The following is a 16,924-nucleotide window of genomic DNA, read 5'->3' on the forward strand; positions in this document are numbered from 1 at the left end:
ACCCATCACTGACTATACACAGGAGAAATATATTTTGTGTTTGTGGTACTGAGCTACATCCATCCACAGTCCAGGAATTTATGTCATTCACACTTCTACAGCTGGAAAAGTATGAAAATGAGAAAACAACAGAAAGAATGAGGATCTCAGGGAAAGGGATTGAGCCCAAGGCCACCTGCATGAGGTAACCACAGAACAAGAGTTAGCTACATCTTCGGGGCCTTCAAACATTGCTATTCCATGTTTCCTGTGCCGTGTCTGGAGTCTTGTCTGTCTTGTGCCTAATCCAAAACGTTGAGGCTCTGAAAACTAGGTCTGGAGCTTTAGGTTAAATGTATTAGAAAGCACTATAACATTTATTGGCTTCCAGCTGCAGAAGTCTGAATGATATTAGCACAGATAGTGTGTTATGGTTTAGATGTGGTATCCCCCAAAGCTCACGTGTGAGACAATGCAAGAAGGTTTGGAGAAGACCTAATTGGGTTATAGCCTTAGCCTAATCAGTGAATTAATCTCCTGCTAGGGACTAACTGAAGTGGTAGGGTGTGGCTAGAGGAGGTGGGAATTCAGGCGTGGCTTTCTGGCAGATATTAGTACCTGCAGGTGGAGCTGCTTCCCTCTGCCATGATTTTCCACCAGCATTTTCTTCTCACCTCCAGCCCTGAAGAATGGAGTGGGCCTTTAATGGACTAAGACCTCTGAAACTTTGAGCTCTCAAATAAACTTTTCTCCTTCTATACTTGTTCTCATCCGGTTCTTTAGTCACAGCAGTGAAAAAGCAGACTGCAACAGAGTATGTCCATTTTTATATTTTTTAAGATGTGGATTTTCTGCATAAGGAGGCTGAAATGGTAAGTATTTCTGTGATGTGTTACAGACTACACTCATCAAAAACAGAAACAGCTCTTCAGAAAAAGCAAAGCTCAGCCTAGTACACAGACTCCAGACGCCAATTCCGGGCCCGGCTATTGGCACAGCTGGGCTCCGACTCCGAAGGTTTGGCTCTCGGCCGCGAGCTACCGCTAGAGCCATGAGAACTACACTACCCAGAAGCCTCAGTAGCTCCGAGTCAATCAAGACCCAGGAAGGGGCGTTCCCGCTCTAGCGGAAGTGGTTCGGCGGAAGTTCCTACTCCCTTCCCGGGAGACATCTTGTTGGCTTTTTGACTAGTAGATCAGTCTCAGGAACGCCGTGTCCCACCTGTGGTGACAGGAACGGGAAGTCGGGAGCCGAGGCATTGTCTTCCCTGAACGGAGCGGGCCGCGGGCTCCGCGGTGGCGCCGCCTGAGGGACCCGGGCGCTGGGCGGGGCCCCGCAGGGCGGATCCCGGCCCCCGCCCTAGTCACCCGGCCAGCCCCCGGCCCGATGGCGGCGGCGGCGCCGAGGGACCCGGCGCAGGTGGGTGCATCCCCGGTTTGACCGCGACCGCGCATCTGAAGCCCCCCTGTGGGGCCGCCGCAGCCCAGGCTCGGAAGTGCGGGGCGGAGGGAGAGGAGGGAGCGGCGCGCGGGCGAGGCGCTGGGCCTGTGTTGGGGGGCTGAGGGGAGCCCGGGGAGGCTCCCACAGGGGAGGCCCCCCGAGGGTTAGAGGGGTCCATCCCAGGGAAGAGCAGAGGGCGATGGCGGAGAGGAAGACTAGGGGTGGAAACGGAGGGGCCGAGCGGACAGCCCCCTCGCTCTGTGGGCAGAAGGCGGGCAGGCAGAGCCTCGGGGCTCTTTGGGGATTTCCTGCCTCTCACAGTTTGTGTAAACTTGGGAGAATTATGGGACCTACCCGGTGGGGATGCTGTCCTGAGCCCCCTTCCCGTGTGGTCCCCGGGACGGTGGGGTCGTACAGGACACTTGGTCCAGGCCTAACGGGAATCAGCTGACAGAAGGTGGACCCTGTGTGTGAAGCCTAGAGCCCAGTTGCCTGGGCTGTGGTAGGCTCGGTGGTCAGGAGGGTCACGAGGAGGAAGACACTAGTGGCACCTGGTTCTGGTGTTTCCTGTGGTGGGAGGGTGTGGTCAGGACAGGAATGGGCCCCTTGGAAGAGAGGCACTTCATGGACTTGGCTCTCCCCATCGTGGCAGGGGCAGGTGAACTTTGAGGATGTGTTCCTGTACTTCTCCCAGGCAGAGTGGGAACTCCTTGATGAGGCTCAGAGGCACCTGTACCGCGATGTGATGCTGGAGAACTTTGCTCTTATGGCCTCCCTGGGTAAGGCCCTTATACCCGCCCCAGTGTCCTGAACTGGACTCTTCCCTTTCCTTGTTCCCCAGGGCAGCCATGTCCTTCTTACATGGCAGCCAGGTGTACTACCTCCTTCCCAGTTCCCTGGAGCTGGTGCTGTGGATGCTGGACCTGGGTTGTGTGCATTTCTGCCTCCTGCTTTTCAGGAGTCCCAGAACCTGCCATCCCAAAGGATTGCAGAGATAAAGCCAGGAGCCACGTGTCCTACAGTCAGCCAGTGGAATATATCCATCTTGTCTTCTCCCTGACATCTCTGGGCCTCAGATTTTGCCCCCTTCCTGTAGCTGACATTTCCTGTGGCTAGTGCCTGGAATTGCAATGACCAGTATGGTTATTACTTGCTACGATCACTGGGTTGACCCCACTGTGAAATTATCTTATAATATTTACTTTTCTTCTCTGTAGGGTGGGTCACCTAGACCAGTGATGGCCATTTATCTGTCCTGTCTTACCCTTAGGACATGCATCATCCATGTTTCATAGAGTTGCTTCACTGGAGCTGGGCAGTGAGCCCTGGGGACCTGACTGGGTGGACATAATTCCAGCCATTGCCAGAGAGATTCTAGGTAAGTGTGACCCTGGGGAGGGGAAGCTGGGGAACTTATCTATGATGTCAGAGCTGAGTTTAAATCATTCCATAACCTCTCTATGCCCACAGTTGTTTTAGTGCCAAGGTCACTGGCCATACTTCAGTTCTGTCTACTTTCCTGTTTACACGTTTGTCTTACTCTCTGATCTTTGGTCTCTAGCCATTCCATGTCTCTGCCTCTACATCTCAGCTGTTCCTCTCCATTGCTTCCTCCTCAATACTCTTCAACATTAGCCTGATCTCAGTGAACATGCCCTGCACGGTCCTTAAACAACAGATACCCAGTAGCACTTTGATCGTCTTGAGCGTGAACGTGATCCTTCTGTACAACTCTCACCTGTCCCAAGAAGCCAAGGAAATTTGATTGTAAAAGACTTAATTAGGGACCCTACATCATCTTCCTGTGCTGTTCCTCACATTTGTGTCCTCTCCCATGAAGGCTTCCTCCATTCCATGATCTTCAGATACCAGCTACTGCACAGCAGACCTCTACTGAACCTAATTTCAGGCCTGTTGTCCTGACCTCCTGTGATTTATGATCTTAGTTGTCGTTGATGCACATTTTTAATGAGGGTACTCGTAATACTTGTCAATTTGTACTTCACCAGCATTTCTCTGCTTTTAGGCTGTTGGCATGGAGTACGGGATGAGGAGGCACCTAAGCAGAGCATTTTTACAGAGGAAGTATCGCAGACCAGGACTCCCAAGGGAGGCTTTTCTACTCAGGAGTCCCACCTCTGTGAGATGTGTGGTCAACTCTTGAAAGATATTTCACACGTGGCCAAGCACCAGGACACACACCCTGGGCAGAAACCATACATGTGCATGGCATGTGGGAAACAGTTCTGGTTCACGGCAAACCTTCACCAGCACCACAAGCAGCCCAGTGAAGAGAAACCCACTAGAAGGGACAAGGGCAGTACCTTTCTTGTGAACCACTGTCCTGTCCAACCCTCAGAGATGCTTTCTATGACAAGGAAGAGTTGTAAAGACTCCCCAAGCAGCTCAAGCATTTTCCCACACCATTACCCTCACAGTGAGTGGGATCCACATGGTAATACCAGGTATGAGGAGACCATTCCTGCTGGACAGAGGCATTACACATGCAGTGAATGTGGGAAAGCCTTCAGCCGCAAAGACTCACTTGTTCAGCACCAGAGAGTCCACACTGGAGAAAGACCTTATGCATGTGGTGAATGTGGGAAAACCTTCAGCCGCAAACCCATACTTGCTCAGCATCAGAGAATTCACACTGGAGAAATGCCTTATGAATGTGGCATATGTGGAAAGGTTTTCAATCATAGCTCTAACCTTATTGTCCACCAGAGAGTCCACACTGGAGCGAGGCCTTACAAATGCAGTGAATGTGGGAAAGCCTATAGCCACAAATCCACACTTGTTCAGCATGAGAGCGTACACACTGGAGAAAGGCCTTATGAATGCAGTGAATGTGGAAAATACTTTGGTCACAAGTATAGGCTCATTAAACATTGGAGTGTTCACACTGGAGCAAGGCCTTATGAATGCATTGCATGTGGAAAGTTCTTTAGCCAAAGCTCCGATCTTATTGCTCACCAAAGGGTTCACAATGGTGAAAAGCCATACGTGTGCAATGAATGTGGAAAAGCCTTTAGTCACAAACATGTACTTGTTCAGCACCATAGGATTCACACTGGGGAAAGGCCATATAAGTGCAGTGAGTGTGGGAAGGCCTTCAGGCAAAGGGCTTCTCTCATCCGCCACTGGAAAGTCCACACTGGAGCAAGGCCTTAGTTTGCAGCTGCAGCCATGTCCTGTTCAGCATGACTGGTACTTGAGAACAGATTAGGAAGCAGCCCTTGTGCAGAGCCCTCAGCCAGAGGTTGAGCCTCAGACATTCAGACATCCATCCTGGGGAAATCCTGAATGCCAGCTGTGCTGGAAGCTTTCTGGGGCTTTGTTGCATTTTCTGACCTGCCAGAACCCTTGCCAGAATTGTATCTCTGGCATCGCCTCTGAGAGGAGGCACTGTTTTGGCACTTAGAGCCTTGTATTGTGCACTCCAGTGTGTGTGAAAGCCACACCTCTGTGTCCCTCCATGGGATCATGAGTAGCCCAAGGCTGTGGAGCACTCTCTCTCTCTCCTGCCCCTCCCCTGACTAGATTAAGCCTGGATTGGGTCAGGTTTGGGCCAGTAGGATTCTGCTGATTGCCAGCACAGGTTTCCCTTCTACATGGACATGGTTGGTCTCAGGTGGCATCTGTGATGGATTGGTCTAGCTTCTCAGACACTTAAACTGAAATTGCCTGCCTCATATTGTTCTGGCTTGGCAACAGATGTCTTAATTTCTACATCATATTTAATCTTGGGGATTCACTTGTGGATTGGTCTGGGAGCAGAATTAGATTCCACTGGCATGAAGGGATGAAGACATTTTGTGAGAGCCCTAGCTGTTGGTGTCTCGGATGCTAGGAGGATGGCAAAGAATAGCCCTCATCTAGTGTTGGCCTCACATGTATTGCTGCTTGCACTCTCCTAGGAAAGAATACTGATCTTTGTAGATCTGATCTTGGGATCTATATGCCAAGAGTATTTATGTGACCAAAGTTACCCTAAGCAGTGGGAATTTTGACAATCTCTGTTGTGTCTGGGAGCATCTTGAATTGGGTCCCTTGTTCTCAAAAGGACATTTCATATTTCTCAGCCATTTTGCAGAGAACTTGACCCTTTGGACCTGAAATAGGTCATTTGGTAAACATACCTCTGGTGTTTCATGGATGGAAAAGGTGTGATCACAGTTGGTACAGGGAGTTAGGAGAGGGCAGCCGACTACAGGGATGGAAACTATCCATAGTAGCAGGTGTGGTGCCATACCTGTAGTCCCAGCTACCCAGAAGGCTGAGGCAGGAGGATCACTTGAACTCAGATTTCAAGATAAGCCTGGGTTGCATGATGGGATCCCCATCTTAAAAAATAAATTGATAGATAGATAAATAAAAGTATCTCCACAAATGTTTCTATCGTTTTGGCTTTATGAGGGTTTGCGGAAATTCTCAAGACTCCCACACCTTTGTCTCTTGTGGCTAAGGTCACTCTCAGAGATATCATTCTAAATATTTTCTGCGACAAATGGGGCATAATTATAGTGTGCAGTCTCATGTTTTTTAAATTTAATTTTATTTTTTTAGTTGTTAATAGAATTTTATTTATATGTGGTGCTGAGAATTGAACCCAGTGCCTCACACATGCTAGACAAGCCCTCTACCACTGAGCTACAACCCCAGCCCCCCAGTCTCATAAGTTTTGATACATATTTGCACCTGGGCAGCCGAAAGTTTCTTGATTCCCTTTATAATTTCTCTCCCTGTCCTGTCCTCAGGCGATCATTGATCTACTGTCACTGTAGGTTTGTTTGCATTTCCCAGATTTTATATATGTGAACTAATGCAATATGTCCTCTGATGTATCTGACTTCTTTAATTCTGATTATTTGTGTTCATCCATGTTGTCTTGTGTGTTAGAGATTTATTTTTTTTCTTTTATACTGTGAGTGTATTCCAATATGGAGAAATATTTCCAAAGCAAGTCATTTGGAGAGACTCACCCAGGACCCAAATTGCAGTGTCTCATTATTAATTTATAATTTAATTCCATTTTAGAGGTGCAGGTTGTAACACTTGATTGTAACACATTCTGTAGGTGGCAATGACTAGTCCTGGTAAAGGTGGAAGGGACTGCCTGACAGAGTAAATACAAGGAGGTAGGGATTTGTGTGTGTGTGTTGGGGGGGGGATGGTATTCCTAGGATATTGGTGACTGCAATCTGTGCTTTGTTTTCATTTTACATTTTTAGTCTTTTAAATATGTTTTTTAGTTGTTGATAGACCTTTGTTTTATTTATTTTATATGTGGTGCTGAGAATGAACCCAGTGCCTCACACATGCCAGACAAGTGTGCTACTGCTGAGCCCAGCCCCCTCTGCATTTTTAGTCTTTTAATGGTGAATCTAATTGAGTTTTCAGTGTGATGCCAACCTTGCATTTCTAGGAGAAGACCCTTTTGGTAGTGATGTGTTATTCTTTATACACCGGTGGATTTGTTTAGGTATCGTATCGTATTCACAGTTGTGAGGGATGTCGGTTCCTAACTTTCTTTAACGCCTGGGCTTGGCTTTGGTTCCAGCATAATGTTGGCTTTACAGAATGATTTGGGAGCCAGTTAATCATCCAAAACAGTTTGTGAAATTGATATTTCTTCCTTAAGTTTTTGGTAGAATTCACCAACGAAGCTGTCTGGGCCTGGAATTTGTTTTGTGTGGAAGTTTTTTAACTATAAGATTAATTTCATAGTAGTTTTCTTCTCCTCCTCTTCTTACTCTTTCTTTCTCTGTCAAGAACAAGTTTTGATGGATTATGTCTTGCAAGGAGTAGTTTGTTAATTTTATTTAAGTAGTCAAAATGTTCAGAATTCCCTTATTACTAGCAGTATCTAGAATCTGTAGTCATGCTACATGTAGTCATGTCGTGATGCTGATGTTGTCTGCACAGTATGTTTTATTTCTGATCAGTTTTGATAGAGATTTATCAATTTTATGATCTTAAGGCACATGGATTCATTAATTTCTCTATTTTCTATTTCTTTTTTCTCTTTCAGTCTGACCCTTATTATTACCTTCAGCTTTTATTAGATTTCATTTCTTTTTTGCTACTTTTTAATATGAAAGGGGTCCTTCATTTGACACCCTTGGCTTTTTTTTTTTCTAATATAGATGCATTGTCCCATAAGGACTATTTTATTTCCCTCCCATGAAACTTAATATATTATGTTTTTATTTTAATTAAGTTTAAAATCTTTTAAAATTTCTTTGTAAATTCCTACTTTGACATATGGCTCTTTTTAGAAATGTATTATTTAGTTTCCAAATATTTCATGTTTTTCTTTGTTTTTTTCTGGTAATTTATAATTTAATTCCATTTTAGAGCACATACCGTATGATTTGAATCATTTGCATTTATTGAAACTTTATTGCCCAGAATATGGCTATCTGTAAGATTTGCAGGTTCACCTGACAAGTCTGTGTATTGTACTATTGTTAGGTGAAGGGTTCTGTACGTGTCAAAGGTCAAGAAGCTAATAAGATTGTCTAAGTTTTCTGTATCCTCACTGATTTTCTGTGTTTGGGAATTGTTTATATCAATTATTTGAAAATAATTGTTTCTATATTTGAATGTAAAAGTAGATTTACCTATTTGTACAGTTCTATCATTTTTTTCTTCATGTATTTTGATGCTGTTTTAGTTGGTGAATAAATATTTCCTATTGTTATGTCCACTTAATGAGTTATCTTCTTTATCATTGCAACCCTCCTTATCTATGGCAGTATTCTTTGCCCTAAAATCTACCTTGTTTGATGTGGTACAATTAACATGGTATAATTTTGATTGAACACTCAATTTTGCCTCTTTGGGTATTGAAAACTTGTATTTCTCTTCTTTTTTTTTTCTGTTACATTAAGTTACTTGGAAACAATATGATCTTTTAAGGCCTTGATTCCAAGCATTTTTATTCCCCATCTAATAAGGCAGAAGAATTTTATTTCCTGATGCCTCATGAATAATTTTGAACATTTCCATTCAAACTGGTTGGAACAGGAGTTCTCTGGTCTCCAAGCCTTGAGGATCCTTTCTGCTGATCTGATCCTTTCTGTTGGCTCTTTGGCTGTCCTCTGTGGGGTATTACATGCATATTCAGATCTGTACTTAGCTGAATATTTGGAAATGGCCTTGTGTACATCTCTGGTTTCTTGTTCTGTGTTCTCTCTACCTTGGCAAGCCCCGATGCCAGCTTCTGACAAGTATATAGTGAGTTTGGGTCTCTGCCTGGGCTTTCCATCCTAGCACTAGAACCTAGAATTGATTTTCACAGTAACCTGGGGCAGCCCGTACAGAGGTACATGCCTGTTATCCCAGTGGTTCGGGAGGCCAAGGCAGAAGAATTGCAAGTTCAAAGCCAGCCCTGCAACTTATTGAGGCCTGAACTCAGTGAGACCCTGTTTTAAAATAAAAAATAAATGGATAACATGTGTCTAAGCAATTCTTCCTCAGTAAACTGAAAATAAGAGAACAAAAATTGATCAAGGGGCTGGGGCTCAGTGGCAGAGTGCTTGCCTAGCACATGTAAGGCACTTAGTTGGATCCTTAAAACTACATACAAAATAAACAAATAAAGGCATGCTGTTCATCTACAACTATAATTTTTTAATTGATTGAAAAATATCAATGACCAGGTTCACTCAGAAACAAATAGATAATCTGAAAAAACTCCTCTGCTAGATACTTGATTGATATTTCCAGATAATAGGCAAAGCTAATCTATGTGTAAATGTAAGTCTCCCCATCAAAAACTTCAAGATGGCTTCACTAATGGATTCTACAAAACACTTCATGAAGAAATAATTTGTATTCTATTAAACTCTTCCAAGAAATAAGGATAGAATACATTCCAAATATGTTGTGAAGTAATTATTACATGGATAACAAAACCAGTTAATGATAGTAAAAGAAAACTAAAGGCCACTACAAGAAAGTAAATGCCAAAAAAAGCCAACAAAATTCTTAAAAAGATTTTCAGTAAATTAAATTGATGTATGTGTGTACACATGTAAACTGTAAGGTTGGTTTAACAATTGGAAATCTTAACATATGTTAAATAGAAAGTAAAGTATGATAAGAAATATATCTGGTTCTTTTTGGCTCAAGGTTTCATAACTTTTAGGACTCTTCCAGAGGTCTGTCTTTCTTATGCTAATAAGATGATTTATGGTGGGCTCCCATAATACAAGAATGGAGGCTGGTCACCAGAAAAGCCAACCATGTGATTAGAGGGTTGAAACTGTACCAGACTGATCTTTGGGGAGGGAAGAGGGCCCAGAAGAGACTGAGGTCAGTCATGTGCTTATGATTTAACTAATCTTGTCCATAAATGAGGCCCAGTCAACTCTGGACAGGAAGGCTTGGTTGCGTGTTGTGGGTGCTGAGTGTATTGGTAAACCAGGCTGTGACACACCCTGAATCCATGGGGAGAGGCCACGGAGTCTCCTCATCTGGGACCGTCCCAGACCTTGCCCTATGTGTCTTTTCCATTTGGCTATTTCTGCATTTTGTCCTTTAAAACAAAATTGGAATCATAAATAGAGAATAGCACTTTTAGTGAGTTCTATAAGTCATTCTATCAAAGTTATCAAATTTAAGGGGGTCATGGAAATTCCCCAAATTACAGCTGTCAACCCAGAAGTACAAGTTGGGCCCAGAGACTCACAGCTGACACCCTCAGTGAGTGCAGTTTTGTGGAGAGGGATCCATTGAACCTGTGGCCTTAGTTTGTCAGAGTGCCATTGACTCAATACCATGATTTACCATCCTCCCTGATTTTCTATTGGCTCACACAATCAGTGCAGGGGGACTGGAGACTTAAGTTTTTTTTTTCTTTTTCCTTTTTAAAAATAAATCAATAAACCAATTCTAAAATCCACATGGAAATTCAAAGGACCTAAAAGAATCCTTAATAAATTATGGAAAGAACAACAAATTTGAGAGATTCTGTCTGATTTTTAAGACTGCTTATAGTGCCATACCAATCAAAAGCATAGTATTGATTAGTATTGGAAGTATTGAAATAGTATTGAAAGGTTAGAGACAGCAAAGGAGAGAGTACAGAAATAGCCCCTACACATGTATTGTCAGTTTACTTTCAACAAATTTTTAGTTTCAACTCAAAGTTTTCAATAAATTACTCTGAAAAATTACAACATCTGCTGGGAGCAATGGCATACACCTGTAATCCCAGTGGCATGGGAGGCTGAGGCAGAAGGATCACAAGTTCAAAATTAGCCAGGGGTGACCTTGCAAGGCCCTAAGCAACTCAGTGAGATCCTGTCTCTAAATAAAATATAAAAAAGGGAAGGGGATGTGGTTCAGTGGTTAAGGACCTTAGGTTCAACCCCCAGCACCCACTCCCCCAAATTTCAACATCCACACAAAAAATAAAGTAACAAAAAAACCTCAACACCTGAATCTTTTACTAATTAACTTAAAATGAATTATAAATATTAAAGATTTAAAATATCCATCTCATTGAAGATGACATATGAGAAATACTCTGTGGGCTAGACAAAGACTTTTCTAAATAAAGAATATAAAAATTACAATAAGCTAGGGATTATCAAAATTAAAAACTTCTTTAAAAGATATGTAAGAAAGTTAAAATACAGGGTATAGCATTTGAACTGGGGAAATATTTGCAAAATATATGGTAAATAATACCTGGATTTTAAATAACCTTTACAACAATAAGAAACAACCCAATTTAACAAGCAAAGGGTGAAATTTTCAACATATTTTATCACAGAAAGATGGAGGGTAGTGAGCATGTGAAGCTGTGCTTAACACTGGTAGTCACTGGGGCAACACACAATAAACCATGCTGAGATGGCTGCACACACTCTCCTGAATGAATAAAGTCCAAGACTGCCCTCAAAGTTGTAAGACACCTGGAACTATACAATGTCTGCAGGAATGCAAAATGTTTAAAACTGCCTCTAAAAACATCTTTTTAATAGGGGGGAAAAAACTACTACAGCAAAAGACAGCTTTTTAAAATGTAAATTGGTATTTTTCTGTCTTTTTTTTTGAGGGGGGTGGGGCAGGAATTGAACTCAGGGGCACTCAACTACCGAGCCACATCTCCAGCACTATTTTGTATTTTATTAGAGGCAGGGTCTCACTGAGTTGCTTAGCACCTCGCCATTGCTGGGGCTGGCTTTAAACTCAAAATACTCCTGTCTCAGCCTCCTAAGCTGCTGGGATGACAGGCATGCACAACTGTACCTGGCATAAATTGACATTTTTTATAAAGCTAAACATGTATCTATTGTGTAACAGCTATCTCGTCATATTAGAAAAGAGATATTATTTATAAATTCCTAATCAGGTAACATCCAGTTGCACCTTGGATTAAACCATCCTAAAGGCACCAGAGCCCACCCTTTCAATAATGGCACTAAGTCTGTCTTCTTTCTCTGTGCCAGACTGTGGCTGGGTTTCTCAATGAATTCTTTAAGCTAATGCAGAATAGCCTCAAATATGAATGAAGTCTTGGAATCTGCTGTGAAACCATTTTAACTCTTGCTACTCTGGGAAATGTAGTGCAGGAAGAGTGGGCAGGCTTATGCCACATCCTCTGTTGGGGAAGAGCCTCTAGAGCTCTGGAGCAACCAGGAATCTGGCAGCCCAGGCCACATCGACATTCTAGTGGGGACACACACTTTAGTATATGGAATTATCTTTCAAGTATGCAACTTCAGAACCCAAAGTATTATTTATATTCAGCTAGAGTATGCCAATAAAATATTCAGGGATGGCAAGGTCCAAATAAACAGAAACACTGGGGAACACACAGTGTGGTGGGTCCAGTATTAGCTATTCACAGGTCAATGTGGGCATGAATTCTCCAACTTTTTTGGTGATTGCATAAATACATGCAGAGTTGGGTAAAGTAACATGGCTGTCATGAGACATTTTATGTAGATCTTTAAAGGTTAAAAAGAAAGTGGTAAACCTAACAGAAATTGCTAGGGGTTGTTACTGCAAGACACTTGACACAGAGGTAAAATCTCATTTTTACTTGCAACCAAGTCTTCTAGAAAGTTGCATTTAAAATAAGACAAACACCAAAAGATAAGTACATTTCAATTTTCCACTAAATTAATGTTTAATATCTTTTTATTTATACTTAGGACTTTGCTATCAAATAAATCCATCATTTATATTTAATCTGGTATACATTAAGGTAATGTGAAAAATATTTCAGAGAATTTTTACTTAAAATACAATAGTTTTTTTGGGGGAAAATGGCTCCTGGGGATTGATCTCAGGGGCACTCAACCACTGAGCCACATCCCCAGTCCTTTTTCATATTTTATTTAGAAACAGGGTCTCACTGAGTTGCTTAGCACCTTGCTGTTGTTGAGGCTGGCTTTAAACTCACAAACCTCCTACCTCAGCCTCCTGAGCTGCTGGGATTACAGGTATGCCCCACTTGCCCTTAGCTAAAATACAGTTTTGATAGTAAATTTGCACAGGATATGTGACATTTTACTAGAAAAAAATCAAGAGATAAAAATCAATGTGAGTTTGGAAATGCAGCAAAATTTAAAGTCTATAATACCTGTATAAAATAAACATTATTGGCATTTTCAAGACAAAACTTATAATTACAGAATTTACATAGGTAAATAAAAAGTACTTTCATAATCCTTGTGATTCTCTCTAGTAAAGGATGAGGATATTCAAAGGAACAATGAATCTACTCAATTTTCTAGAGAGAAGTAGATCTTTACTCATTCTCCAGTATTTAAATTATATCCAAACTTTTAAACACTAGGTGAAATTAGCTAACAAAATATTTTGTAAATAACTTAGATACTTCATGTTGGCCATTAGTAATTTGTATTCTTTGAAGATCTATGTCATATGTTTTAATCTAATGCATCATAATCATGATCTGACATCTTAATTAAAGACATTAATCATTCTGACTAGACGTCTTATAGATGATTTTCATAGGGAGCACTGCCATTTCCAGCTTCACAGACTTCTGCTCTCTCCATGTCTCCTGGACGTCCCTCAGTCCCACGAGGCCATACAGGAGTTCTTACTTGAGGCCCCTCAAGGAGATCTGTCCTATGCAAGAAGCACCAGAACCAGATTCTGTGTCCAAACTATCTGTGAGATCTCCGTGATTCTTCACAATTCAGTGTGAGAAGTTCCCTACATCACTGAGCTCAAACTTTCCCCCATTAACCTACTTTAAGATTTCCTGGGCTTGAGAGTGAAGGTGACACAGTTGGACTGAGTGTTCCTCGTGTCAGTTACGTACAGTATTTGTTTTAACTCTCTGCCAGGACCCATGTGGTCAGGCACATCACTGCCCATGCTTCTCTTAGCATCATAGACTGGTAGCACTTAACAGCTTCCGAACTTTAGCTAATGTTGAACTCCATGAATACAACAGACGTGGTAACAAGATGAAGAAAACCAGTTTAACTCATCAGCTGTAACCCTTCTGACATCCACTTGCACAAGAAAACTTAAAGATGTTTTGAAAAAATGTGCCATATTTACTGTAGGTAGATAGTGAGTTCTTCCTCAGGCTGCAGGCAAAGCAGAATCAAAAGACATGGATATCACTGACAATACCTGAAAATATCTGTATAAAACAAACATTATCGGCATTTCAAGACAAAACTTATACTTGCAGCATTTAAGACACATCTGGGGCTGAACTCTGGGAAACATGAGGATAAAATCACAGAGCAGTTCACTATCCACTGGCCTAAATTTGCAAACAGAGGTATCCAAATATCCAAGATAGTGTAGAATTAACAGAAAACAAAAAGTGAGCTCACCAAGATTATGACGGTGCATGTGGCTCTGGCCTCATGGGATGGCCTAGAGGAGAGTCTATTCCCATGAATGTGTTGGACTTGTTGCTTGTGTTTGGAACATAGGGAGTCACTGGCCCAAACCATAAAACCCATAGATACAGGATTGTGTATGAGTTAAAATCCCTGTCATTTGCTAAGAACAGTCTCTGTAACTTTTTTGTTTTTAATTTGTAAATTTGTTTTATTCATGATAGTAGAATGCATTTATGCTTTTTGATATATCATACATAGATGGGATATTTTTCTCATTTTTCTGAGGGTACATGTTATAGAATTAATATTGATCATGAAGTCACATGTATACATGTGACTTCATGATCAATATAATTCTATCAGTAATAATATCTGTTTTATTCTACTATCTTTCCTATCCTCACATCCTCTCCCCTCCCCTCCCCTCCCTTTACTTCCCTATGCCTAATCTAAGGTAATGCCATTTCCTCTAGTGCTCCCCACTTTATTGTGAATTAGCATCTGCATGTTGGAGAAAACATTCGGCCTTTGGTTTTGGGGGACTGACTTTTTTCACTTAGCATGATATTCTCCAACTCCATCCATTTACTGGCAAATGCCATACTTTCATTCTTCTTAAAGCTGAGTAATATTCCATTGAACACATATACCACATTTTCTTTATCCACACATCTATTGAAGGACCCCTAGGTTGGTTCCATGGTTTAGCTATTGTGAATTGATTGAGCTTCTATAAACATTGACATGACTGCATTACTGTACTATGCTGATTTAAGTCCTTTGGGTGTAAACCAAGGATTGAGATAGCTGGGTCAAATGGTGGTTTCATTCTAAATTTTCTAAGGAATCTCCATACTGGTTTCTAGAGTGGTTGTACCAATTTGCAGTCCCACCAGCAATGTGCGAGTGCACATTTTCCCCCACATTCTTGCAAACATTTATTGTTGCCTATAATCTTGATGATTGCTATCCAACAGCAGTGAGATAGGAAAGAAAACTTCAGACAAATATTCCTGATGAACATAGAAGCAAAAATTCTAAGCAAAATTCTGGCAAATCACATACAAAAATATATTAAAAAGACCACGATCAACTGAAGTTCATCCTAGGGATGCAGGGTTTGTTCAACATGGAAATAATTAAGCATAATTCATCATATTAACAGATTTAAAAACAAGAATCATGTAATCATCTCAATAGATGCAGAAAAAGCATTTGATAAAATACAGCACACCTTCATGTTCAAAAAACTAGAAAAACTAGGGATAGTAGGAGCATTCCTCAACATTGTAAAAGCTATATATGCTCAATTCAAGGCCAGCATCATTCTAAATGGAGAAAAATTGAAAGCATTTCCTATAACAACTAGAACAAGACAAGAATGTCCTCTCTCACCACTTCTATTCAATATCACCCTTGAAACTCTAGCTAGAGCAATTAGACAAAAAGAGAAAATAAAGAGATACAAATAGGTAAAGAACTCAAACTATCACTATTTGCTGATGACATGATTCTATATCTAGAAGATGTAAAAAGTTTCACTAGAAAACTTCTAAAACTAAAAAATGAATTCATCAAAGTATCAGGTTATAAAATCAACATCCATACATCAAACACATTCCTATACATCAGCGATGAATACACTGAAAGAGAAATCAGGAAAACTCAACAAAAAAAAACCTGGGAACCATTCTAACAAAAGAGGTGACTTCTACAATGAGAACTACAGAACACTAAAGAAAGAAATTGAAGAAAACCTCAGAAGATGGAAAGATCTCCCATGCTCCTGGATAGGCAGAACTAATATTCTCAAAATGGCCATACTACCAAGTGTTATGCAGATTTAATGCAATTCCTGTAAAAATCCCAGTGACATTCTTCATACAAATAGAAAAAGCAATCATAAGATTTATTTGGAAAAATAAACAACCCAGAATAGCTAAGCAATCCTTAGAAAGAAAATTGAAGCAGGAGGCATCACAATACCAGACCTTCAACTGTACTACATACTAGAGTTATACTACATACAACACTACTAGAGCTAGGTAACAAAAATGGCATGGTACTGGCACCAAAATAGACTTGTAGACCAATGATACAGAATAGAGGACACAGAGACAAACCCACATACTAGACAAAGGTGCCAAAAACATGCACTGGAGAAAAGACAGCTATTCAACAAACGGTGTTGGCAAAACTGGAAATCCCCATGTAGCAAAATGAAATTAACCTCTATCTCTCATACTGCCCAAAAATCAATTCAAAGTGGATCAATAATTTAGGCACAAGAACAGAGACCCTGTGCCTAATAGAAGAAAAAGTAGGCCCAAATCTTCACCATGTTGGCCTAGGATCTGATTTCCTTAACAGGATTCCTAAAATACAAGAAGTAAAATCAAGAATTAATAAATGGGATGGATTCAAATTAAAAAGCTTCTTTTCAGCAAAGGAAACAATCAATTATGTGAGGAGAGAGTCTATCGATTGGGAGAAAATCTTTACCCCATACACCTCTGAGAAAGCATTAATCTCTAGGATATATAAAGAACTCAAAAAACTAACTTTCTCTCTCTCTCTCTCTCTCTCTCTCTCTCTCTCTCACACACACACACACACACACACACACCAAAAAAAAAAAAAAAAAAAAA

The 16,924-nt window shown here is 41.2% G+C and overlaps 1 protein-coding gene across 2 annotated transcripts; it reads left to right on the plus strand.

Annotated features, from left to right (window-relative positions):
* The first annotated feature begins 1,118 nt into the window (after positions 1 to 1,118).
* On the plus strand, positions 1,119 to 8,131 carry Znf772 (zinc finger protein 772). 2 transcript variants are annotated; one of them, XM_015505469.2, is made up of 4 exons: positions 1,119 to 1,398; positions 2,072 to 2,198; positions 2,690 to 2,797; positions 3,446 to 8,131. In XM_015505469.2, the coding sequence occupies exons 1-4, from the start codon at positions 1,366 to 1,368 to the stop codon at positions 4,591 to 4,593; spliced, it is 1,416 nt and encodes a 471-aa protein (XP_015360955.1). In that variant the 5' UTR covers positions 1,119 to 1,365; the 3' UTR covers positions 4,594 to 8,131. The 2 variants fall into 2 exon arrangements, with proteins under 2 accessions (XP_015360955.1, XP_048647519.1); XM_048791562.1 differs by having other exon boundaries at positions 2,078 to 2,198.
* Positions 8,132 to 16,924: the final 8,793 nt, after the last annotated feature.

This window comes from Marmota marmota, unplaced genomic scaffold (assembly GCF_001458135.2).
Source record: "Marmota marmota marmota unplaced genomic scaffold, marMar, whole genome shotgun sequence".
NCBI classification, from domain to species: Eukaryota; Metazoa; Chordata; class Mammalia; order Rodentia; family Sciuridae; genus Marmota; species Marmota marmota.

Excerpts from the sequence above, each read along its gene's own strand:
- Znf772 (XM_015505469.2), top strand. The coding sequence starts at position 1,366 with ATGGCGGCGGCGGCGCCGAGGGACCCGGCGCAG. Across the intron at positions 1,399-2,071 it reads CGCCGAGGGACCCGGCGCAG|GGGCAGGTGAACTTTGAGGA; the intron begins GTGGGTGCATCC and ends CCATCGTGGCAG. Across the intron at positions 2,798-3,445 it reads CATTGCCAGAGAGATTCTAG|GCTGTTGGCATGGAGTACGG; the intron begins GTAAGTGTGACC and ends CTCTGCTTTTAG.